At 44.0% G+C, this 26,340-nt stretch overlaps 3 protein-coding genes across 11 annotated transcripts in view; 1 reads left to right on the forward strand and 2 right to left on the reverse strand.

Annotated features, from left to right (window-relative positions):
* The window catches only part of VMP1 (vacuole membrane protein 1), a 112,493-nt gene extending 102,487 nt beyond the window's left edge, over window positions 1-10,006 (reverse strand). For 3 of the 5 annotated variants that reach the window (XR_016347677.1, XR_016347678.1, XM_075904703.2), the window contains exons 1-2: window positions 9,711-9,982; window positions 3,239-3,364 (exon numbers count right to left, since the gene is read on the reverse strand). The gene's annotated coding sequence lies outside the window, so the exon portion shown is untranslated. Of the gene's footprint in view, window positions 1-3,238; window positions 3,365-9,710 lie in introns of all 5 variants that reach the window. The other 2 variants (XM_089772213.1, XM_075904706.2) reach the window with 2 other exon arrangements.
* Window positions 10,007-10,051: 45 nt separating this feature from the next.
* PTRH2 (peptidyl-tRNA hydrolase 2) lies at window positions 10,052-14,678 on the forward strand. 4 transcript variants are annotated; one of them, XM_075904708.2, is made up of 2 exons: window positions 10,052-10,076; window positions 14,013-14,678. In XM_075904708.2, the coding sequence occupies exon 2, from the start codon at window positions 14,022-14,024 to the stop codon at window positions 14,538-14,540; it is 519 nt and encodes a 172-aa protein (XP_075760823.1). In that variant the 5' UTR covers window positions 10,052-10,076; window positions 14,013-14,021; the 3' UTR covers window positions 14,541-14,678. The 4 variants fall into 4 exon arrangements, with proteins under 4 accessions (XP_075760823.1, XP_075760822.1, XP_006138713.2 ...); XM_075904707.2 differs by lacking the exon at window positions 10,052-10,076 and adding an exon at window positions 10,081-10,205; XM_006138651.4 differs by lacking the exon at window positions 10,052-10,076 and adding an exon at window positions 10,243-10,267.
* Window positions 14,679-21,217: 6,539 nt separating this feature from the next.
* CLTC (clathrin heavy chain) overlaps window positions 21,218-26,340 on the reverse strand; it is a 54,565-nt gene continuing 49,442 nt past the window's right edge. For both annotated transcript variants that reach the window (XM_075904695.2, XM_075904697.2), the window contains 2 exons: window positions 23,731-23,806; window positions 21,218-22,251 (listed from right to left, as the gene is read on the reverse strand). In XM_075904695.2, coding sequence (XP_075760810.1) covers window positions 22,127-22,251; window positions 23,731-23,806 — 201 coding nt within the window. In that variant the 3' untranslated portion in view covers window positions 21,218-22,126. The remainder of the gene's footprint in view (window positions 22,252-23,730; window positions 23,807-26,340) is intronic.

The following is a 26,340-nucleotide window of genomic DNA, read 5'->3' on the forward strand; positions in this document are numbered from 1 at the left end:
CCGTGTAGCCCTGGTTCCGCCGCCTGCACTCTCCGATCTCCACCACCGGACAGCCCCGCTACCCTCAACCCTGCTTCTGCCGCCCGCCTGTCTCCCCCCACCCAAACTCTACGGGACAGCCCCGCTGCCCCCAACCCTGCTTCCGCTGCCTGCCCGCCTACCTGCCTGGATCTCCACAGGAAAGCCCCACTCCCCCAGTCCTGCTTTCGCCGTCCACCCGGATCTCTGCGGGACAGACCCGCCGCTCCCAGCCCTGCTTTGGCCGCCTACCTGCCTGCCCGGATCTCCACCGGGACGGCCCTGCTGGCCCCAGCACTGCTTCCTGGCAGCAGGTACCTCCGCCCCCTCCTTCCAGCCTGTCACGCTCTGCTCCCCTCCTGGCAGCCATGCTGAGGCCCGATATTTTTTTCCCCCCCGTGGCCCGGTATCAGGCCGCGGCCCATAGTTTGGGAAATGCTGCACTAATAGTTAAAACATTTTCAGGTGAAAGTGTGATTTAAGTTGTTACCCTAATTCCCAGCAAAAAGATCTAGGCTTCATGAATAAAAGCAGTCAAATGCTAGTAAGCACTCATGCAGTCTTACCTTCAAGAAATATTCCCCCATAATTAACAAACGAGCAAGAGCGGCATACTGTAACAAACTGTGAAAGGGTTCTAGTTTCTATTAGCAAAACAACTGTTGTTTAGTCAAAGGCTAAAAGATTCCAAAAAGACTAAACTAATAGCAGACAAAGCAATGTGACCTTGCAAAAGCTTCCTTTTGTTGGATAATAGATATCTGAGAGGCAGCAAAACCTGCCATGCCTTAAGGGTCACACAGGGCTGAAATGAGACAGTAGCAGCTCTACAGCATAGCTGTGCTGTCACATGAGAATCATTAGTTCAAGGATGTTTTCAGAATGCCACCAGGGCAGACAGACTCTCCCGATTTGTCACCCACACCAGTTTTACACTAGCATACCCCCATTGTCTGCAGTGGAATTGCACCAATCCAAATCAGAATATAGCAGGGTGTGGCTGTGTGTCAGAGACAAATGCATGCCCATCTCCGGATTTCACCCGGGCAGCAAGTCCATTAAGATGCCAGACTGTATCATTTCTAGTGACCACATTTATTAACTGGTTACATGAGAGATTTACTAGGTTTGGGACTGAAAAGGAAGTTCTGTCTAGATATGGAAAGCAAGCAGCCTAATATAACGCAGTGACCTGCAAGCATAAGAATAAATAGTGCAAAATAAGGGGTTAAAAAAGAAAGTTTCCCTTCGTTTTCCATCTGAGCTACTTACAAGCTTGGTGTCAGAGCGATCCTGGGATTCGCTCACAAAGGTTCTTGGAGAGCTGCCCACCCTGCCCCACAATACTCTATTCAGCTTTAGTGAGATTCATAACATTTTTCATCACAAAGACAATTACTGCTAGTCACAGTGTTATTTTGTCAACAACAAAAGCAGTGGTTGTTACTATGCAGTAAAACAACAAATAATTTGTAAAAACAAACTATTGTACTGTCAAAATAAAACCCAATCAAAACTCCTGATTTTGAATCCCAGTCGATGGCATTTAAAGCAGAACCAGCCTGGTTTTCAGGAGTATAAAATCTTTCCTCTCAGTATGGAGGAGGGGGGCTAGATGGAATGCCCTGCCCTCAAGCTTACCCAAAGCTACTCTCCAGAAATACCAGCCTGGAGATGTTCCAATCACTCAGGAACTCACTAAGGTATCTTCGTCTTCCAAACCACAGTGACTGAAGTCATGCAGGAGACATATTTTGCACTTCAGTGTGCGGAAGCAAACAATGCATTGCAAGAGATAACTAATAAAATGGGATTTTACATCCCTACTTCGTTTAACTGCTTAAACATTCTGTTTAACCCATTGAATGGGGTAGGTGGGGGAGGGTGGCACTCCAGCTGGGCTGGAGTAAGCCTCACCCACCGCGGCTGGATTGGAGTGTTCTCTGCTTGCAACGGCCGCTGCAGAGTTGGAGCAGTCCCAGTCCCCTGCCCTGGGAGCTAACCTCGCTGCAGCTCTGCAGCTTTCCCCCTTATCGACTACTCAATTAGCTGATTAACCACAATTTAACATCCTTTGCTCCCACACATCTCAACACAGTGGGTGTTACCATCACACAAATATTTAGTGCAATTTTAAACTGTATGTGACTACAGACCAATATTAGACAAGCTACATGATGTAAAACTGAACAATTTTAGATGTGTTTTTATAAGAAACAAACCGCTCCCTGTGCTTCCACTTATAATAGAAATCGCAATTCTACAGAAGAGACAGAACACAGAAAATGAATTTATCATAGGTGAACTAGACTGTAGCCACTATAGGTTCACAGTTATCTGACACTTTTGAAACACAGGTCAAACAACCCTAAAGGAAAAATCCTATTAGCATCCACTTGACAAAGCCCCTTGAAAAACCTCTTCACAAAAAGGTAGTCATCCAGTACTACCTTTATAACACCACCTAACTTAACTCATCGCAGTTCTCAAGCATGATAGGACACTAAAACCTTGCTCATAGAACGCAAAATAGTAGGAAGGCACTGAACCAATTCTGAACAAGTGACCAGTTGTGAGTTTCTCTGTCCGTTAAGGGCTAACATTTCCCTTTTTACAACCCCAAATGACCAATTAAACATTCAAGTCCATTCTTTCCACAGTAAAGACAAAAGGAGCTAGGACACTGACACATGCAGAAAGCAGCCAGCGATCTAAAACAAAGGTGTGTTTTGTTTTGTTTTTTTAAACACTTTAGATTGAATTGCTTCCCTCCACCACTCCACACTCGTTGCTAATTCAGAGGCAACAATGCAGGCTTTGTCTACAATACCAACTTATGTCCCTGTAACTGTGCCGCTCTTTGGTGTGAAAAATCCATTTTCTGGAGCAACGTAATTATATCAACCTAGCTCGTAATACATACAGCTCTGTGCCAACAAGAGGGCTTTTCCATCCACACAGCCACCACCTCTCAGGTGGACAAGGTTCCTACACCAACAGGAGATGCTCTCCCATCAGTGTAAGTAGTGTCTTCACTGAGCAATGCAGATGCACTGCTGTAGATGTGGACAATCCCTTCATGAAGTCTAGATTGACAGTGCCTTGGTTCTAATCAAAACAAGGACACATTTTCCTCTAGTATATAGTTACAGATTATCAGTTCATGACTGAATTTCTGCCAGTGAAGAACAAAAAACAGCCTGCAAATGAAATAATATACCTGTTCAGGTATTTCAGATCTTTTCCTCCTCTTCTGTGTATTAAGCCAGTGGAACAGACTACTATCTTGTCAGCTCTGTAGACCGTTAAGACCAAATAAATGCTTTTCTCCAAGATCTTCTGCCCCCTATAGAGGAAGATATGGCCTGTTCATCACATGATATAAAATTGTCACCATTCACAAGCTGAAGGTTAATAATTCTCCCAAAAGCCCCCAGGAAATATAAAAAGTAACAGCTTGAGAAATTTTAATTCTTGAAAAACCTCAAGGGGAGCATTCAATTAAAATAAATTAGGACACATCTTAAAGGCATTGATAATCTCCATAGATCTAGTTATAATGGGTTACTTTCATATGAGTACATATATTCTAATTCTAAAACGCTTTCCCAGCTAAAACTGTTTAATCCCACAAAGGCGAGGGCAAGTAATTTAAAGACCACAAGCTTCTATTTAATGGGTCACGCCTCTGTTCGCCAGGCCTACTTTCCATTTTCTAGCTTGAGAAAAGTCTTCTGAAAAAAATCCCAACAGCTAACATTTTCATCAAGACTTTGGGATGCCTTTTCAAAAGAATTAATCGATAGTGCTCATGGCCCTCCACATTGTAATGGATGCCACACAATCAGATCCACAGACTGAAATATGGTGTCCGTGAAGATCCTCACCGACTTCAACAAGGCTCTGGATGGGTTAAAATGGTCTCTCCATGCAAGTACTGATTGAAGAATTAGAACAATGGGAGTACCAGAGTGATGTAAAGTTACATCTATATTGAGGCTGAACAAGTTATCTTTAGTGGTGCTTATTTGTGAAAACTCTGTCACTTCTATAAAACACCCTGAAGTAGTTTTTTAAAAGTTAATTCCTTCAAAAACAATTTTAAAAGTAACTTAGAATTAGAAGACTTACTTGGTGTTGATTGGATCCTTCAGGGCAGGGACCTGGGAGTGTGCAAGAATCAGGGCAGAGACTAGGGGATGTGGGTGGCTCGAAGCTGGGAGTGTGGAGGGTGCAGGAGTCAGGGTTGGGGACAGAGGATAGGCTCAGGGTAGAAGCACCCACCAGCTGATAGGGAGGGGTCATGCCCCTGGCCAGCAGCTGCTCACCTGGGCTGGGGCACTTGCTGCCCCACTGCAGTCATTCAGAGATATAATGGCCCCAATGCTTACTGCCCCCTGTGCTTATTTGTGAGTATAACTATCCCTGCTATGACACTCCTCCCTCTCTGTTTGATGAGAGAAAAAAAAATCACCAAACAATTCCATGCATATCCCATTGTCCTGGCACAACCAAAACCTGACCTTGCTTTAAGTTCTGATAAGAGGAAGCTGAATACTTAATTTGGCAGTCCTAGCTCTTATTGTTTAGGAGTTCTTGAACAAGTGGACTCATAGATGGACAGACACATAGACACAGAAACTCTCTCAAATATATAGTAGATAATTCAGTAATATTAACATTCCCTATAATTCTATACCATTTTCCAAATTGGGGACAGACATTACTTTAGAACCAATAACGCCACAGTTTTGTAATTTCACATTTTCATAGTAAATTTCAGAATGAAAAAATGTAAATAAGGAGGTTTAATTTAATTCTTCCATTAGAAAAGCAAGAACTTGGCTGTACTCCATGTTAAGGAGCAGAAAGGGACTCAACACACTCAGAATCCAACTTTTTAAAAGAAATTTTAAAAGTTACATTTTTGTAGACAGACACACTTCTTCCTCACAAAAGAATACATTCTTACTCCCTTTCAAAGGGCTTCAGGTTGAGTGTTTCCCATGCATGCTTTTCCATGCAGCAAGCAAACTGGCTGACACAGCAGACTATAGCTGCCCCATCACATGCGCCCACGACAGGGAACATAGGTCAGAGTCCTCACACCATAAGCTGACAGGTGACGACATGCCTAACCTCAAGGTGGATTATGAAGCAAGGAGCCAGTTCCATTAATTGTGTTTTTCAGACAGTCTTCTGAATGGGGTTGATAGGCTGCTGAGGAAACTACTTCTAATCCTCCAGAGAGGGTAATGCTTGCCCACTAGGAAGGGAGATTTGAGAGAATCCTTAAAGATCTCATAATAAGTATTGCAGCCAAGTTATTGTACAACTCCAGTACCCTGAGCTTCTGATTCAGTCCTTGACTTTAACAATGTGATCAGAACCCTAACCCTCCCCCTTGCCACAAATGTGGTCATTAAAATTAGGAAATGCCTCTTCTGTATGTGGAACCACATATACTGGTTATCCAAATCTGAAAGGGAGAAAAGAGGTTTATATTGCACTTAGTAGGAAACACTGACTGCAGTTCTCTCCTGCTGCCACTAGGGACTTTGTGTCTCCATTCACCTGCTCTGCATGAGTCTCACACACCAAACTACATCCTTTGAAACAGAAGCATCTGCAAGTAGGACATACAGGATTGGATGGCAGTACCCTATTAACACTGGTTGTTCCACACAGGTGAACTCTGGGCCTTCCACTAGGGGAACAGGTTCCCTGGAAAAGGGTTGTTCAGCAGAGAATCATAAGAAATCCATTTAAAGTAAGAAAAAAAATAATAAAAGGTATGACAGAGCTGTTTCTATTGTAGAATGAGTCAGCCAACTTGAAGGGCATGTCCTTCACATCCTTCAAACACCCAAAAATCTAACCAGGTAACACTGTGACCTGGCTCAGCAGAAGCCTTTGTCCTTACATTGCAGAACAAATTAAATATTACTTCCTGGATAACAAGTTGTCTCTTGTCACACCCATATATCAAGGGAATGGCCACTTTTACCACACTCTCGGAGGCTTACAACTTGGGGACAAGAACTAAGAAACCAATCCAAAAATCTCAGTTCCTTAAATGATGGAAGACAAACTGCAATGAATTTCCAGGTGAACAGGACAAGGGACACCATTGCTGGCTTCTTCCAGTCCAGCCCCGCTGTAACATACGTCTAAAATAATGCCAAATGGCAGATTTGGTCTGAACTGAAGTAGAGAATAGGTTAACCCAGAAAGAAAAAAAAATCTATTTACCAGGGGCAGCAAGATATTAAGTCTCTAAAATGCCCCAGTATATAATTTTAAAAGCACTTTCCAGTGTACTATTTTTTCTTATACATATTAAGCCATGTACATATGCCATAAATATTAAATAAATAGATGCTACAATTTTTAGTAATAATGTGTTTGGAAGATTTGATTTAAAACAGTGATGAAGATGAACTAAAATACAGAAAGCATTCCACAGCAGGAAAAAAAAAAGTTTGTCAGTACAGGATTTAAATATGGAAGCATTAAGAAGTCCAGTTAAGAAGCAGTTTCTTTCCATCTGCTCTCCTTTCCCACTGCCACTCCCGATTTAAAAACTAAGAACTGACTCTGCTGTGCCTAACCCTACTCGCAGACAATGTGCACAACTGCCAACTTCAACTGCTAAAAGGAGGACACAAAGCTCAGTCCAAATTAATAGACATTGCTGAGGGAAGATGACCTTTTCTATTGCACAACATGTTTTTCCAAACTCTCCATCCTGTAACAGTTAGCTTAAGTAATCGCATAACCAAGTTATAATAATTACCAGGGAATAAAAATATTCCAAAGCAACAAGATGTCGACAGGGGAAGGGCTAGGGATGTGAACAACTAGTCGACTATACATTAAGCAAATGTCAACACACTAGTCAGCTAGTCGCTGCCCACTCTACCCCATCCCCACTGCTGCCCCTATCAGAAAGAAGCAGCAAGGGGGGGGAGGAGGGGGAAGAGAGATGACGGGTGCTTTGAAATTCTGCGTGAAGCCCAGGACTAGCTGGGGAGTTCTCTTCTGGCCTGGGTGACAGTGCCACAAGGAGCTCAGGGTCAGCTAAGGACTCCCCTGCTGACCTTGGGCTCTGTGCAGTGCCGCTGCTTTGAAACACCACAGGGAGCATGGAGTCAACAGGGGACCCCGTGCTCCCCGCAGTGTTTTCATCTTTGAAGTAGAGGAACAGCCCTAGGGCTGTTGCTACACTTCAAAGGTGGAGGTGCCCTTATCGACTAATTGAATAATCAATGCAAATTGCATCGACTATTCAATTTGCCAATTAATCTAACTTTAACATCCCTAGAGAGGGCTGCCATTAATGTGAATTTTTCCAGTGGGATAAACTCATGTATTAGAAAGAGCTGACGTTTATTTTTTGACCATTGTGAGAGGGCGAGGGTTTGCAACTTCTAACAGGACTTAAAGTTTCGCAGTCTTGAAGTCTGTGGAATCACACCATCAACCGTGTCATAATTTTAGATGATCAAAAGCCCAAAGAAGAAAGTAAAGGCAAAGAGCTAATGCCAAGATGGGTTTAATACAGTTTAAGCAATATTACTTTGTTCTTCTGTAGTATCGTCCCTCCGAGGTGCTCAGAGCACATCACTAACGTTAATTAAACCAGCAAAGCCTTCTGATAGGCAAGAGTTATTTTCCTAGATTACAGATTAGCATGCTGAGGTACAGAAGATAACTAGATTCTGAACAAAATAACCCCGGGTGTACAATATACGTGTAGGTGATATTTCAAGTTCACCCACTGTGTGACCTCTTACAGAAGCACAGTTTCTCTTGTCTCTGAATCAAGGATAGTACTTTCTCTTTTAGAAAGCAGTTTGGTATCTACTTATAAGCACTATAAGAGAGCTAAGTACTATCATCATATACAAACGGTAGTCGCTATTGAAGTAATCATATAGCTGAGTTGTCATCAAAATCAGGCCACAAGCAACTTATCCAAAGTCACACAAACAGTCAAGTGGCAGAGATGGATGATAATGCAGGAGTCCTAAAGCCCAATATCCTGCCACAATCGCTAAATGACACTATTTCTGGTCAGAGAGAATGAGAACAAAGAGTCTGGGTCTACAATATAAGCCCGATACCAGTCACTAACCAAGAGCAACAGACTGTTAGCCTGGGAGTAATAGGTAAGGTGGCATTTATTGATGAAGATGGTGCTGTGAGTAATCCCACTGCTGGAAGGTGAATCGCTGATGAAAGGGGATAGTAAAATAACAGAAAATCTTAACAGCTAGAAATTACTTCTTGTGTCATCAGTCACTCTCCCTGGGGCCAATACAAGGATTGGCTCTTTTACAACTTCCAAAGTTTTATCCAATCTGGTTTGAAATGTCACAAGCAATGGGACTCATGTCCTTTCGGAAGACTGTTTCACAGCAACATAGCTAACTAGAAAGGAGTATTCATTGTAATTCTGCCTGTGTTTTTCTCCCATTGTTTCTAGTCATATTCCCAATGTACCACTCTTTAAATAATCATAGGCTGTTATGTCGCCAACCTTAGTCATCCCTTAGCCAAGCTATGAACAGTTAGCTCTTAATTTTTTCCTCATGAGTCAATCCCTACAGTCCAAATCATTTTTGTTGTTGTTCTTAGAACTCCCTGAAATTTTCCACTCTCTCTAATGTGATACCCAGCCGTCAGCACACCTGATGTGATATCCAGGCATTAGCACACCTGATGTCACACAAGAGCTATATGAAGCCAGCACACCTGCTGTCATACAAGAGCTATATGAAGCCTTGCTGCTCACTTTACTATATTATTATGCCTGTGCAACCTAGAACTATGATGTCCTGTTTTGGCCACCATATTTCACACTAAACTCATGTCTCCAGTTCAGTTCACTTGTCCCCGTAGTCTCGCTTCAGATTTCTGCATTCCATGGACTGCACACGCAGAAGGTTACTCTCCTGCTCAACTCCAAGAAGAGCCCTTTGTTTGTTGTTCTATCTTGCCTATCCATCCAGGTCCTCTTTAATACTTCTCTAGCCCTCCGTCGTAGTACAAGCTGCCAATTTCATCAGTGGACCCTTCGCTCCTGTCAAGTTACTAACAAAGACGTTAGCGAAGGACAGACCTACCGTAGCGCACACACGTGCTGACGCTTGCCCTGCCGCTACCCACAGTCCTGGAGCATCCCTCTCTGTATTAGCCAGTTTCCAGCCCTCACACCGCAACAGCCTCCTGCCGGGCTGACGGGACATAGCTGGCAGCTCAAGCGTCTCAGAATCACATGGGAGGCGGCTGGCCCCACAGCCCGTGGGCTCGGAGACAGGGGTCCCCGGACCCTCCCCCTCCTCTCCTGGAGTCTCCCCCCCGCCCCCCGGCCAGAGATGCTCAGTGATGGGCGAGGAAGGGGCAGGGAGCGGATTGCTGCAGAAGAGAAGAGGCGAGGGAGGGTCCCTGCTCCAGGGAGGAAGCCAGGGCCGGCCCGGGAAGGGGGGCGGGGCGGGGCATGAGGGGTCCCGCCCAGGCTCGGAGCCAGGGGGCCGTCACGCCAGGGAGGCCGCGGCTGAGGGGGAACTGAGGCAGGACAGGCCGGGGAGGGGTCCTGCTGCGGGGGAGGGGGCTCTCTCCAGGGGTCGGCGGCGGCGCCCTCAGCGGAGCGCGGGGGGGGGGAGGGGCGACGCGGGAGCCGAACTCACCCTGGTCCAGCTGCGGCTTCTCCACCCGGCGTCTCCGGCTCCTGCTGCCGCTGGGCGCGAGCCAACCCAGCACTGATGGGGGGGGAGGGGGAGGCAGAGGGAAGGGGCGGGCAAATCTCGCCCACTCCACCTACCGGAAGTGAGCGCAGAAGCCATCGCTTCCTGCGCGCCTCCCGGAAGTTGCCCTCTCACGTCAAAGCCGCTGAGAGAAAAAAATGTTCGCGCTTGATTTCTTCCCCCCCCCCTCTCCTCCCCCCGCTTTCATTGTTCGTTTTCCGGCCGTTGGGCCGTCGATGACGTTTCACAGACCTGCCGCGCCCCGGAGCCAATCGCTTCCGATTGATACGTGAGCGCGTGACGTCATAGGTGGGCGACGCTCGCGGGCGGGGTAGGGCGGGAGGAGGAAGGCGCTGGCCGCCGGAAGCGGCTGAGGCTCGCGTGCAGGGAACAGCGCAGCGAGCGGCGTCGCTGGTGCGAGCGGGAGGCGGGTTTCAGGTGAGATGACTCAGCTTCCGGTTGTCCCCCCCGCCGGAGGAGCAGAGTGGCCTCCCCGCCATGTGAGGCCGGTTTCTGGGGGGCGGGGGCGGGCGACGCTGCCCCACGGTGCCCGGGTTGCTGGGGCCCCTGGTACGCAGGGGCCTGTGGGACACTGGAGGTGGGTCTCGTGGGGGGGCGCTCCGTGGGGGGTTGGGAGGCTCCAGGGAGCGGTGCCGTGGTACCAGGAACCTGCGAGATACGGGCCGGCTGCGTGCAGGGAGCCTGCCTGTTCTCATGTGGGCTGGGCCCTTTTACACGTGTCTGGGAGAGGGGGCTTATGTAAGGCTGGCGCCCTCTTATGCAAGGGCCTGTGACACATGCAGCGTCTGGGGCTCTTAGGCCTCTGAGTTGTGCTCAGTTGCTCCTACCCTTCACTGGAACTCGCCACCGGGGCGTTGCAACATTAACACACATGCCTTGGAGAGAGATGTCATTCTTTCTGTTTTACAGGTGGTGAGGCACGAAGCAGGGAAGGGGTGTTGCCAAAGTTCTAAATCTATTTAATAAAAGCCTGACCGGTGTTCCCTGTAAGCTGCTCTCTTGTGGAGCCATTTAGGAGCCATTCAAATGCCACCCAGCTGATTAGCAGAGCGCTCACCTCTGGATTTTGTTTCTAGTGGTTGCTGCACATAAAATTATTCTGCACATGGAAAAATACACTCATGGATGGAAAAGTTTAGAGGGATAATTTGATCCTGACATGCTCCTAGACTTTAAGGTCAGAAAGGACCATAATGATCATTTAGTCTGGCCTGCACATTGCATATCACAAGAACCTCACCCACCCACTCCTATATTAGATCCCTAAACTCTGGCTGAGTTCTTGAAGTCTTCAGGTCGGCTGTGTCTAGACTGGCAAGTTTTTCCGCAAAATCATCTGCTTTTGCGGAAAAACTTGCCAGCTGTCTACACTGGCCGCTTGAATTTCCGCAAGAACACTGACGATCTCATGTAAGATCGTCAGTGTGCTTGTGGAAATACTATGCTGCTCCCGTTCGGGCAAAAGCCCTCTTGCACAAATCATTTGCGCAAGATGGCCAGTGTAGACAGCACAGTATTGTTTTGCGCAAAAAAGCCCCGACGGCTAAAATGGCGATCGAGGCCTTTTTTGTGCAAAAGCGTGTCTGGATTGGCTTTTGCGGAAAAGCGTCCATGCCAATCTAGATGCTCTTTTCCGAAAATGTTTTTAACGGAAAACTTTTCCGCTAAAAGCATTTCCGGAAAATCATGCCAGTGTAGACGTAGCCGTCATGATTTAATCTTTTCAGGTTACAGATAATCCACCATTTACACTATCTTAAATCTGCACATGGACTGTGAAGACGACACAAAACAAAACAGGGTCTCCCAATCTGACCCGAGAGGAAATTCCATCCAGACCTCAAGTATAGCAGTCAGTTACATGGCAGTCAGACAGACACTGAACATGTGGGCAAGACCCAGCAGCCCAGGAAAGAATTATCCATAGTTACTCAGAGCCCTCTCTCATCTAGTGTCTCTCACCCACCATTTGAGTTATTTGCTGGTAACTGTTCTTCCTCTTCTCACTAGATCTGGCTAAATAGCATGGTCTGGACTGGGGATGCTGTACTTGCAAAGCACACCCCGCACTGGACTTTGGATAGAGAGAGAAACTTTGCTTATATTGAAGGGGAACAATTCTGGTTATATTGAATGCTTCACAGAGCAAGAAACATGATTTCACTTAGAAACTATTTCTTTGCTACAGTTAGCACTTGTTTCTATATCCCAGATCTTTATAGTCCAGTGTTTCTTAAACTTTTTAAGATGGAGGAACACAAAATAGTTTTTTTTTGTGAGGAACACCAAGGATTTTTTTGTTGAGCAACAACAACAACAAAAAGGCCAGGAAAAATAGGTTTGGGGAAAAGCTATTGAACAAAATAATAATAATAATAATAGGGTTGGAAGGCAGGGAAAGAAAATTCCTGTCCCTTTAAGGGTGGCCATTTTGAACTCTGTTGTTCTCCGCAGCACACCTGTGTGCCACAGAACACAATTTAAGAAACACTGTTATATTCTGTTTGCAGCTTTTCCTCACTTGCTACTAGGGCAAATATTGTTTGTTTAATGTTTTCTGGCCATGAATCCTCAATTACAGTTGATTTAGGTGTGTTTTACATTTCTCTCAAGGAGAGCAAGATTCTGGCTGCAGAATTTTTCTAGCAATGCATTTCTGTGGGTAACTGCTTTCTCATTCTTTCCACAAAGCAAGCAAACTGTAAGAAAGAAAATCTATGCATATTTTATGACTGTTGTCCACTGAACTGATACACTAGAATTTGCTGTCTAAGCCATATAGCATCGTATTACTGTGCAACTTACCTATGCTCCCAAGAACCTGCCCACAGTGGTGTAACTTTCAGCGGTGCTGAGCAGGGCAGCTCTTGTTAATTTAAATTATGGTTGTGAGTACTGAGCATCTTCAGAGATCAGGCCATTAACTGGAAAAGTATGGGTTGTTGGGTTTGTTTTTTTTAAATAAAGGAGGCATAATATGGTTTCATGTTTATCTCACAAAGGCCAACTCCAATTTGTTCCATAAATATTTACAGACTATATGGCAAGTAACCTTTTTTTCTCACTTCCTGCTGTATAATTGCCACATGGAATCCAGACATCAGAACCTAATCCTTTTGTTAAGAACGGCCATGCTGGGTCGGACCAAAGGTCCATCTAGCCCCGTGTCCTGTGTTCCGACAGTCGCCAATGCCAGGTGCCCCAGAGGGAACGAACAGAACAGGAAATCATCAACTGATCTACCCCGTTGCCCGTTTCCAGCTTCTGGAGAACAGAGGCTAGGGACACTATTCCTGCACATCTTGGCTACTTTTATGAATGTCCCTTTTTAAATGATAGAGTAATTGGTCATGATTCCAGAAAGTAAAAAAAAAAAAAACCACTGTAAGATATTGCAAAATATTAACATGAGTTCTACATTCTGATCTTGATGAGGATTCTTTCAAGTCAGGGATGGGCATTAATTTTTGCAGGGGAGCAACTTAATTAATTTTGATATGTGATCAAGGGCTGGCTCCAGGTCCCCCTGGAAGGGGCAGGTCCTCATGTGGAAGCGGTGGAGCTGGTGGTACAAACAGAGAGAGAGAGAGAGTGTGTGTGTGTGTGTAAGAGAGGCACTCTGTGTGAGACTGACAGATTGTGTGTGTGTGAGTGACTCTGTAGCACAGACTCAGTGTTTGCTGGTTACTGCTGGGTAAGTTTGAGAGAAGCCACATGCTAAGACAGGGAAAGCTGTCCTGCTCTGTCTACCCCTTCCTGCAGAGAGAGGGAGAACTCTGTGAGTGCATGCACAATCACTCCTTCGAGTCACTTATCCATGCTTCAGATTGGAGCAGTTCCGCTGTATCTTTCCTCTCCCCGAGCCCTCCTCTGCAGAGAGTTGTGTACAGGGATGGGGTCACCCTGACTTCAGCTCTCCCCTCTTCTCTCCCACAGCTGATAGGAGAATCCTGGGAGTAGCTCTGCTGTTGGACAGAGCAAGATAGGGGGAGGAGCAGCTGAACACACTGTTGGCTGCAAGTATGGAGGCTCTGCTGATCAGCTGGGTGGGCAGGATCTAGTCCCTAGGCCTGATTTTTGCCCACCCTTGCTCTAAGAGTAAGCACTGTGAACTTGGATTCAGGAGACTTCGGTTCTGTGAGCTATCCCATCCCCCTTTGTATGGTGGTGTAAGAAAAGGGATGGATATTAAAGATAATCTAACATCTCTTTTGTTTTACTCAGTCTCCTGCGATGGATTCTCTCTCTAAACCTGATGTTCTCAGCGTAATTGCAGGAGTCGCATGTGGAGTATGCCTGGGCTGGGGCATTCGTGGACGATTCTTTAAGCCATCCAAAGTCAAAATGCCAGTGCTTGCAAATGAGCTGGGGAATGAAGCCAGCATAATGGGAGAGTCTGGCGAATACAAGATGGTACTGATAGTTCGCAATGATTTAAAGATGGGAAAGGGTAAAGTAGCAGCACAGTGTTCTCATGCTGCAGTTTCTGCCTACAAGCAAGTTCAACGAAGAAATCCTGAGCTGCTTAAACAATGGGAGTATTGTGGACAGCCAAAAGTGGTTCTCAAAGCCCCAGATGAAGAGACTCTAGTTCAACTCCTTGTTGAAGCGAAAGAGCTGGGATTGACTGTGAGTATAATCCAAGATGCAGGTCGTACTCAGATAGCACCAGGTTCCCGGACTGTACTAGGTATCGGACCAGGACCAGCTGTTATAGTGGACAAAGTTTCTGGCCATCTCAAACTCTTCTAAGATGGAGAACAAGCCTGAGTTTTATTGGCGCAATTGTCTACTGCTGTACCATAGTAGTAATGGGAATAAAATCAAAGCTGTTTTCATTTCCATGGTTCTGTTTGAGTATAAATAAAAAGCATGTCTATCTTCATTAGACCTTTCCTTGCATTGTATGGTCACTTTGATTGGAAATCCTAGCAGTTCAAAATAAAAAACAATCACAAAAGCAGCAGCAGCCTAAAACTCTTTGAGGGAGAGGAACCAGTACTCAACCAGCCAGCCAGATGGCAGTTAGCAGCCTGAGACTTAAAACTGGGTCTTTGAGGAAAATGCAGAGGGGTGGTAAACCCTGGAACTGACACATATGTAACATTGTTTGATTGTATATCAGGTTGTAAAATTAAGCTATGTATATCAATCATTTCATCCATCTCTAGCCTGAAATACAGCAGTTGTTTAATAGCATGCAACAACACTCAAGGCAGGAAGGGAAGACTACAGTATCCAACGGAATTTGCAGGGAAAATGGCAGGTGGCTAAGATGTCACTACCCATGCTAAAAGAGCAAGTCTAACCCACACTACTCTTTGCAAGAGTGCCAAGCAATATTTGAAGGTTTTAACTCATTAGTAGCTTGACTTTGAGGTCAGTAACACAAACTGAACAAAGGTTCTGAGACCAATTCAGCTGTTTGTTTTCTATGCTGTGATGCTGCTGTCAGGTTCTCTTCCCACATCCACATGCAGGACAGCTGAAAAAAGGACAAGTTCCAGTTTGCTTGTAGAATAGCATTGATTCAGGTAGGATGCCAATTGATATTTTTTTCAGTCCCATGTCTGTGCTGTATTTTAGCTTGCCCTGTGCCACCAGGACCAACTGCAAATTTGTTGTGAAACAATATCTGGAAAGTCTACAAGTAGAAAAATAGCTCCCTTAGTGCAGTTTAAGGCAGGCTCTTGGGGAAATGAAATAACAGCAGAGCTCTGAAACCATAACTGTTACCACATTAGCAACTGTCTCTATATGAAACATTTATGCAATAAATCAACTGATGCAACATCATGTAATCAAGTGAGACTGATGCTCAGCTCCACCTGCAGAGTACTAGCCTTGCCTTTAAGGAACAGTAGTGAAAATCAACAGCTGGCCCTTGATGCAAGGTAGGAGCCCTGTTATTGCACTGCCCCCTGCTGGTTGGTTCATGTAACAATACTGTAATGGATAGGAAATTGGAACTGTGCTAACTAGTATCTTCTCTCCACCTTCCTGCACTATTCTTTGTATCAGTGCTAACCAGTAATTGACATGAAAATGAGGTGGATGTACCTTGCACCCCAATTCTCATTTGTTGAGAATTTTGACTGGTTTAATTCCTTTGGGTTTGTTTTTATCATGTTTAGGCTGGATTTAGCCAACTAGTCTGTGACTTTCTTGGTTTTGGATCAAGATAACAGGTTTAGCTCTTCATTTTAGTAAAGTTGTAGCAAGGGTAGAACACAGCCCCACCACCACCACCAAAAAATAATATATATACACACATTCTTCTGAATCTGTTCGGAAAAAGTGAGCATCTAGGGTGCAAGGGCTAGAGCAGTAACCTGGGCTAGAATTGATCATAGGTTTGAAGACAAGACTGGTCAATAGGAAAACTGCCCTTTAGTGATTTAATTAATTACTGAAAGTGACATCTCAGGGGGAAAGCATAGGTAATTGCTCAGCATTGCTTAAGTGGCTCTTGGGGGAAGCACAGCAGTGCTTTCTATAAATAAGATGAAAGGCAAGGGGAAAATGAGGCACAGAAAGGTGCAATGATTGGCCTAAACTCACCCAGTGAGCTGGGGCAGAGCTGAAAAAGGAGCTATTGTCTGAGTCCCCATCCAGTGTCATTCCCTGCAGCACTTCACAGAGGGGACCTTAGAAGGTTGCTCTGGATGAGAAAAATGCATGGTTCAAATTCAGTCTGGCCACCAAAGCTATCTGCTGTAGGTTTAGAGAAACCACTAAGCATCTTGCAGGTAGCCTTTAGGGCTGATATGGAAAGGCTAAACCTAATGTCTGGCAAATACAGAACCTATGGGGGCACTGAACACATGGCTATATTGCAGGAGTAAATAGACTTGTGATTAGTTTGATTGAAACTTCAGAGCTATTTCCTTAAAATACCACCTCCATGTCCCTAAGTTAAGTGCTCAGTTATTACAATTGGGACCATAAGTAGTTAGAATAACTGGGATGCATTAACCAATCAGAGCACTGTGGTGTACTGACTAGGCCACATCTTAGGAGACCTGGGTTCTACTCCCAACTCAGTCAAGTGACTTCCCCTCAGCTTGAGTTTATTTGTAAGATGGGGAAAGCAACAGTGATTGAGATCTACCAATGAAGAGTGCTGTAAGAACTGTCATCTGAAATCCACTGCTTAATCATAGACTACTAGGACTGGAAGGGACCTCAAGAGGTCATCAAGTCCAGGCCCCTGCCCTCATAGCAGGACCAAGTACTGTCTAAACCATCCCTGATAGACATTTATCTAACCTCTTAAATATCTCCAGAGATGGGGATTCCACAACCTCCCTAGGCAATTTATTCCCATGTTTCACCACTGACAGGAAGTTTTTCATCATGTCCCACCTAAACCTCCTTTGCTGCAATTTAAGCCCATTGCTTCTTGTCCTGTCCTATCCTCAGAGGCCAGGAAGAACAATTTTTCTCCCTCTTCATGACACCCTTTTAGATATCTGAAAACTGCTAGTGTGTCCCCTCTGTCTTTTTTCCAAACTAAAGAAGCCCAGTTCTTAGTCTTCCTTTGTAGGTCATGTTTTCTAGCCCTTTAATCATTCTTGTTGCTCTTCTCTGTACCTTCTCTAATTTCTCCACATCTTTCTTGAAATGTGGTGCCCAGTACTGGACACAATACTCCAGTTGAGGCCTAATCAGCACAGCGTAGAGCAGAAGAATGACTTGTCTTGCTCACAACTCACCTAATGCATCCTAGAATCATGGTTACTTTTTTGCAACAGTGTCACTGTGGACTCATTGCCTAAAGGGAGATTCCCTGATGGCCATAGAAGCCTTCTCTAGTTAGATTAGCATAACTTGCTGGTACTTCCCTTAATATTGAAGGCAAAGGGATATACTTTTAGAGTAACAATGACTAGTGTGAGTTGCTTAGTAGTTCATAGAATTAGTGTGCTTTAAGATTATAGGAACCAAGTTAACTTAGTAAGAGGCTGCTGTAATGTGCCTATCAAGACTGAACGCTACAACCGAAGAGGAAGAAAATATCCTGCTATCTGGGAATCAGATTTGAGACCAAGTTTCAAATCCTATAAAAGTTGGAGAGGATACACTAAAGAAAAGGCCTCCCCATAGATCTAAGCTAAGTCAAGTCAGAAAATGCACCCATGTTTGTGGAGTATATCAACTCTTCTAGTCTGTAGAGCACTCAGCTCTAAATCTTCAATTGAGTTATGGCTGAAGAGTAGATTGTGTGGCTACCAAGTTTAAGGAGCCTTGTTCAGATACATCTCAAGTCTGGTTCAGAAGGAACTTAAAGCTATGTGCCTACTCTAGAGGCAGGCATGGTTAAATTCTCTAACAGTGCTTCAGATCCTAGGACTTATTTCAAGTATCAAACCAGGACAACTCCCACACCCTGAAATGTAACTGACTCTACATCTATAGGAGAACATGCACAGCTTCTCAGAATCTGAACTTGTCAGTTGTAGCTATTAAAGGCTGAAAGCCAATAAGTTAACCAATATTTAACATGCCTCCTTGAATAGTTCAATTACCCAGCTACTCTGTCATCCCAGGTGGTGAGGCTGGCAGCCAGCATGCTCTGGCCCCACTTCTGAGGAGATCCCTGCCACTTGTGGCTGCTGCTGCCACCTCTGTTAGAGGCAGTAGTGTTGGGTGCCAGGTGGGAACTGGTCTGCAAGGGGGAGCCTGTTTAAAAACCAGCTCCCTATCACCCCATGCTGCTACCTGTTAGAGACAGCAGCACAGGGTGGCAGCAGCCCCTGCTGAGGGGCAGGGGCACACAGAGAAGGGTCTGAGCTCCCAGATCTGCTGCCAGTCAGAACTGAGGTGGGCTGCTTGCTCATCTGACTCCTAATAAACTTTAAATTGAGAGCTGGAGCAGGGATAGGTCCTGGACCTGGCCCAAACTGGGACTGAGTTTGGTTGCCAGCCAGCCTGCTAAAAAGTTTAGTGGGAGGAGGGAGAGAGAAATGTCTGTAGTCTATAGCATTACCCAGTAAGCAAGAGTGTATAGGTTAATTTAATTTACTGTATATTACAGGGATGTAATAGTGCAATCAACTTAGTTGATGGTGAAGTTTGCATAGCAATAAGTTAAACATGCTTTAAGAAACTGTAGGTGAAGATTGAACTGTACCCGAAGTGGAGTGTGCAGAGGTTTCTCATGCGGGTACTGTACACCCATTCTTGCTAGATTGTCTGCCCTTCCTCTCTTCTAGCTAGTTCATCCTCTTTTATTGCAATCCAGAGGTTCAGATGCAATCTTGCTCACAATAGAAGAGACCTGCCTCCAAAGCTTGTACAATTATGAAAGTAACAACACATATTCCTTTTGTACTAGTCTTCCATCAGGCAGCTACAAGAAGTATAACACTGTTGTAGGCCATGGTTATGAAGTATCTGTTGCCCAGTTACTACTGGCATTACTAAACCTAGCTAACTTTTCTCCTACTTCAAGTTTACAACTAAAATAAGCTGTATTCTGTTCCTGATAACCCCCATGCTAGAGTAGCACATGAGCATAGCCTGTTGGCAGCTCAAGTGCAAGTTTAATTAGCTTCTCATTTACCCAGTAATACATGGCACAAAACAGAGGAGAGACTTCCCCTACTAGTCATATGTTTACTTCAGTTGGCTTTAGGCTAAAACCAGTTATGCCAAAAATGGAAGTTTAGTCTTTCATGACTTGGTGTTCTCCATGATCACCTAGAGACAAGTCTGAAGGCCTTGGGTAGCCCTTAGACATAATTTGCTTTGTCATGGCACTTTGAAGCAATTTAACTTCACAACTCCTCTGGCTGTGTCTACACTGGCAAGTTATTCCAGAAAATCAGCCGCTTTTCCGGAAAGACTTGCCAGCTATCTACACTGGCCACTTGAATTTCTGGAAAAGCACTGACGATCTCATGTAAAATCACTGCTTTTCCAGAAAAGCTATGCTGCTCCTGTTTGGGCAAAAGTCTCTGGAAAACTGTTCCAGAAAAGGGCTAGTGTAGACAGCACAGTAGTGTTTTCCACAAAAAAGCCCCGATCGTCATTTTCACAATCGGGGCTTTTTTGCAGAAAAGCGCGTCTAGATTGGCCATGGATGCTTCTCTGGAAAGTGCTTTTCTGGAAAAGCATCCAGCCAGTCTAGATGTGCTTTTCCGAAAATGCTTTTAACAGAAAACTTCTGTTAAAAGCATTTCCAGAAAATCATGCCAGTGTAGACATAGCCCTCTGAGTTTGATCATTTACAGCTATTTAGATTAGGGGAATTTTGAGCACAGATGTGTTAAAGTTTCCAGCTTTGGCCAATTAGAAATTGTATTTTAGATAAAGGGGACCTAACCAAGCCTCTAGCTGCTCCTGTAAGACATGTAAGTGAGAAAAAGCTTGGTGCTCTGCAGGCAAAGGCCCACCTTCAGAGCAGCCCATGTACATGTGTCTGTGCACTCCAAAGCTCAAGATTTGGGCGATTCTGGGCTAGAAAAGCAGATTCCATAGCTGGGGGCCCCTTTCAGAGAAGGCTATACTGCCAGCTTCTCTGCACCAGAGGGCACTCATCTGTGGTTAGGTAAAGGAATGACGACAATGTGGCATTAGGGAAGTTGTCACAAGCAGCAAGGCACTGCATGGGTTAGGTCTATCCATCAAAGCCAACACCTTAAATGCACTTCAGAAACCGAGAAGCAGATTATGAAGTACTGGTGACATGCCACCACAGAATCCTTCGATTCTGTACCAGACCAAGTTTTCTGATCAACTCAAGCAGGTCTCTGTAGAGCATATTTAACTTAGTTTTAAGGGGACAGACGTTTCAGATTAAAGTGGTAAGGAAAAAACCTATGGAGGGGAACACGTAGATTTGAAAGTGATTTCAGCAGATGTTGGTTTTAAACAAAATTCTTAACCAGCAACTCTGATATTAAGTGTGCTATGGCTGAAATGCAAACTTACCAAGTAACTCAAGCTATGTGTATCAGTATCTCTAGCCACAGCTGTATTCAAATGCTTACTCAAATATGACAGTATTCAGCATTGTCAAACATTTAAGACAATTTTATTTGAAGCTAAATATATTAAGGCAACTTAACATACCTAAGACATGATTTGTCAATTTAACTGAAACAGACTATAATCTTAAAGTATCTCCCAGTTAAGATGCTGTAGCTGACCAATATGTAGCCAACTTTTTGAAAAGTGCTATTTTTAAGTCTGGTATAGTCCTCGCTGCATAATCCATCAGTGCAAGACACCACTCTCCAATAGCCTCCATTCTCACCATGTGTTTTGCTAAGATGACGGCCTCTCCCTTTGATCAAGGAATGCTGTCTGAACTTGGGTCCCTTATACCAAGTGAATCTACCAGAATAGTTGGTTTCAAATGGTTGGATTAGTTTGAGAGAAAGATTAGTTTGAGAGTAAGATACATAAGTGAAACTACCACTATACAGGATGTCCACAGTCCAGTAATTTATTTTTTTAAATTTGAGTAATTTCAAATTGCACAAACAAAACTCAACAGCAATATTTTGTTTGAATTCTCTCTTCTGTACACTCAAAACAGTGATCTAAAACACCACAATATCCAACATACACAAACCTCAGGGCAGGGTTAGTAAATACACAGATTGGAATCATGGTGCTCTGTTCCTGAATGGAATGACCCCACAAAATAAGCACAAGATACAGCACAAACGTAAGGTCATCTGTTACATATGGAGTGAGCAAAACACTAGCATTTTCTATAAGCAAAACTGGAAAACCTGCATATGTTATGGGAAATTTTACTCATTTTTTTTTTTTTTTTTAAAGATCAGGCAAGGTTGTCCATTCGCATTAAATCATTTTAGGAGCTATGCAATCCAGAATAGGATATGCTGATTAGTGTTGTCTGTCATCGGCAGTCTTGCAAGTTCAAATACAAATAACTTTGCATATACAATGAGACTTAAATGCATTTAGAGACAGTACATACTGTAAGCGGCACATACACTGAACGCAAGATTCAATATTTGAGTTTAACACTACAGAGTGCAAATTGGAATCTCCACAACTCACTGTTTAAATGTTAAGAAGCAGTCCTGCCAAAAAGAAAAAGCAAAAAAGAAAGCCCACTTGAATGTTTAAGCTATTCCCCTTTCAAAAGTAAAATCTAAAATGACATGGAATGTGAAAAAAGATTCGACATAAGTGTGATCCAAACAGTTTGCGCTAGAAAACCATAGTCCTTCATGAAATAAAGATTACAAGAACACAAGGCAAAATGCTTGCTTTTTCCCTGTTTGAGTTGAAGCTGGGAGGGACGGTGGAGTTTCAGTAAGAAAATATGCTAGCTCCGGATTGATTTGCACTGCACCTTACATGGTGTACCCGAAGCCAGGCTGAGGTTGCCCATATGGAGGTGCGGTGTAGCCATAGCCAAAAGGTGCTTGTGGGGGAACTGCAACACTGGGTCCTGCTGTCAACATTAGCTGTGGCTGACCTAAAAACAAGAGCAAGATACCTGTCAATGTGACTTAGATTCTTCTAACTACTGCAGCAGTTTACCTCATTTCTACTCCCCCAGGAACTATAGGAAAGATGTACAAGTTACAGGAATGCTGAATATAGATTTAGGAAATCTCATTCCTATCTGGCTTCCATTGCCCGAGAAGGTCCTGACTAGCTTATTAGGAGCCACCAGCATATTCTCTAGAGGAAAGCCTTTAAAACTTGGTTTCTTCTTAAAAAGTATACTTGAGTTGAGGCTTTAATGTCTAAAAGACATTCATAGTATAGCTGGCAAGAGATGGAATAGCAAATAAGTCTACTTCCCTATGATGAGGGGAGGTTTTTATCCACCATAACCTACTCGTCCTATTCTACTCTCACCTCCACCCATCATCAGTTTGGATTAGTCTTGATTCCATTTTAAGTCATGGATTGTTTACACAGTGGCTCACCACAAATCAGACTCCAGCCTCAAATTTATACCCAACACTCAAGTGATGTAACCACCTTCCATATATTCCCAATTTATCACGGTCTTGTAATGAGACCACTGAAGGGTAGCAGGCTCAGTGATTGTTCTCCTGAAAGGCATCCCTGCTTTTTTTCTTAAATACATCAGGGAAAGAGCATCTGTTCTAACGTTTGTTTGCAGAAAAATCTACAACTGAAAAAACAGCACCTTAGTGCCATATTTGCCACAAGACAGGGTATTGTCTCAACATGCTTTAACACTGCAAGATTCTGCTGAATAGTCCAATTAGTACCTTAACTCCCAAGGTGACCCAGGTTAGTAAGATCCCTGAAAACATTTAAGGCTATAGAAACAGAAGACAACCATCAATAGATCTGGATCCAAGGAGAACTTAGTTTTGGAGAGGCAAAGTTCAGATTGCTTGGAGTATTTAATAGTCAGTGCCAGTGACTAGTTGACTCTCATAGCAGAACATGTTCTATTTGGCTTCAAACAAGTTTAATCATATGGTAGTGCCCAAAGACCAAGCAAACAGGACCCTGCACAAAGGAACAGACATTCCCTTGTCCAAAAGGCTTTAGTTTAAAAGCTACACATGGGAGGATCCCATACTACAAAGTAAATGGTGTCAGTGGCAACTGTTCCTTTTTAAGTTTGGGTGGATTCAGTTAGGGGGCCATAAACTAAGTGGGAAGATAGGGGTGGAATGCCTAGTCCTCTGGCCTGTGTCTAACATTTACCTTGGTAAACCTTCCAAGGAGTTGGGGTATGCGCTATCTTCAGCCAGTCTTCTACAAGAGCAGTGAATTAAACTGCTCGTCAGACTACGGATCTCAAACCAACACCCCTCTGCTTAATTAGCCCTGAAAGTGGGAAGCATCTGCTATTTCTTTAGCTATGGCTAGGAGAAGTGGGTTGTCCATGTAGTGTTGACCAGAAGCAGTATCAATACCAATATTTAATATGATTAATAGTGGTAAGTAAATCAGAAAAGGTTACCATAAACAATTGGTTGTGTTTCTGTAGCTTGTTCCTCTTCCTTTCTCAGTGACTCTGAGGCATCCAGTTTATCCACCTGGAATACAAAGGCCCAATAGTTAAACCATCTTTCTATCTAGGTAAGTGTTACTTATTTTTCTGGCAGAGACGTGGAAAAGCCTTCGTGTAAGTTAACCACCCTCAAGGAAAGACCACTGCTTACAAATTCAAGTAGCAACATTGGTACTGCTACAGTTAAGCTGGTCTCAGCATTTCCATGAGAAAGTCCCCTTGAAGGGCTGAAATTTGGCAAATAAGGTCCCAGCTGGGGGAAGCTGGTTAGGTTATTTAAATCCTTGTTCATGTTTAATATGCTAGAAGGAAAGCTCACTGGGGTCATTAATGCTCCAGCAGCTTTAGAACACAGAGAAAGTTTGTCAAGTTTGATGTGACAACATAAGATTGTTCAGCCTAGTACACGTTTAGCACCACACTGCAACAGAAGTGTGCAACAACTGGAAGATGGTCAGTTCTAATGCACAATAAATGAGAAGTCTCGCTTAGTTCAAGTGTTCCTGACATCTCCAGGTCTAGAATTTAAGAGACCATTCTTAGGGCACAGAACAGTTGTGACCAATTATAATCAGCAGTATCAATCCATTACACCATCTGACACCACTTGAGCATCAAGATGTTAATTTCACTAACAACCCTAGGGGAAAGCCAGTCTAAGACTTCAGATGCAGTGAATGCATGCAGCCTTAAAGCAGTCTTGTAGCAAACTATGGGGCAAGCTCTTCAGAGCCACACTGCACAGAAAGCAACGTATCAGAGCCTAGGTGCTTAAGTGCCCAGCTCCCACTGTAAAAATCAGCACATGGACAGACTAAGTATCAGAACTAATTTTCAATGTTTGGGGGCAAGAAGTCTTTTCACCCTGACCATGTTAGGGTTATTGAAGGCTAGTTAGGTGCCTATTATATATTAGTGTACTCTTGCTTTTAGCTGGGTAGTCTCAGTTTGTTCTGGGGAGAGAATAGCTTTGTAATAGTCATATATAAGCAGCTTCCTATTCTATACCACTTTAGTATGAGTGATCTAGCTAATGCTATAGCATTAGCTAGTAATAAGTCTGATAGCCATTAAGTGTTCTACATCTTATGGTATGGAAGATGAGTAACTCCAATAACTTCCTTAGATAACTTCGAGGAAACTACTGCATGCTGATGCCACTTAAGTATTGACATGTCAAAGGAACAACTCAGACATGCAATCTTTAGAAGAGGTCATATTTGTCTGCAATGTGAAGCAATCCTGAAGTCACTTCCCTAATGGGTACTCCCAAACTGATGCCTCAAGCTACAGCAGATGTTCAGGACCTTTAAAAAAAAGCGTTGCCAAACTGAGCACATGAACTAGCATCTGGGCAACCATTCTGACAAGCTATCCTTCAGGCAGAGCAAGAACGCTACATTATGGAGTCCAGGAAGGTTTTATGAATCCATATATTCATGTGACCCCAGTTGCAGGCCACAGTCCAATACTTGTATTTGAACTCTGAGAATTGAAGCATCTTCTGCTCAAACACTGATTGGGGTAAATAGAACACTGTTTGATAGGTTATCACTGAAATGCTTTGTTGAAGTTGTCGAGTTAAGAGTCCAGAGAAAGAATGGCACTAAGTCTTGATGAGTTATGTTCAGTAGTAAATCTGTTCCCAGAATAAAATGGGATTAAGCTAGAATAGTGAGGAGGACTGGAATGCTCAAGCATAGATCCAGACAGGCTCTGCATAGGACAGTGGGATGTTGGAGGAGCAGCAGCAGCATCAGCTAAGCAGAAAATTTCAGGTTCCCACACATGGCTAACCCTTAGCCCAGAATATTCTGTTAAGTCTCCATTTGCCCTTCCTTTATCTGAACTGGCTTTGATGCTGTCTCAAACAGAGCTTCATTACGAACACAAGCTTGTTAGAGGTCTGAGGCCAGTGACCCTTATACATCCTTTGATTTAAGCAATGGGTTCAGTGCCTGTTACATTGGTATTAGTGAAATACAACTGCTTTAAAAAGGCTTTTCCACCAAGACTGCAATAAGCTGCAGAGGAAAAGTAGTAACATGCGGTCAATGTTATTTTGGTGTTATGTGTGCATGAAAAAGAGGCAAGAGTACTGAAGCAAGTAGTGAGATTGGAAAATGACTGCCATACAGGCTCCCCCCCAAAAAACCACACGCAGCCCACAGCAATGCTTTGTAGCTTCAGGAGTAGTGGGATGTAATTGCAATGACTGTTGTACATGCTCAGTTTAATATGCAGACACTGCAGTTCAATTACCTTTTTTCCACACACACGCTTTCTGCCTCAACTACTAGCTGCTGCAGGACCTTACAGTATGGCATTTTACTCAGGTTAGCCTTGAGTTCCAGTGGTGATCAAGAGGATGAGTCAACCAGCAAAAACATTGTTTGCACTAAATCAGTCTTCACGCTACTCTATTGCTTGCCCTTTGCCCAGCCCCATTTTAACAGACAAGTGTCATTTTTAAACTACACCAGCAAGGCTCATGTTCCAAGGAAAGTTGGGAGTGCATATAGGATACAGATGGACTGAAGCTTTAGGATCTGCCCTGAG

The sequence above is a fragment of the Pelodiscus sinensis genome, chromosome 21, assembly GCF_052426305.1.
Source record: "Pelodiscus sinensis isolate ZL-2025 chromosome 21, ASM5242630v1, whole genome shotgun sequence".
Classification (NCBI taxonomy): Eukaryota; Metazoa; Chordata; order Testudines; family Trionychidae; genus Pelodiscus; species Pelodiscus sinensis.

Coding starts and splice junctions, on each gene's coding strand:
- PTRH2 (XM_075904708.2), top strand. CDS start 14,022: ATGGATTCTCTCTCTAAACCTGATGTTCTCAGCGTAATTGCAGGAGTC.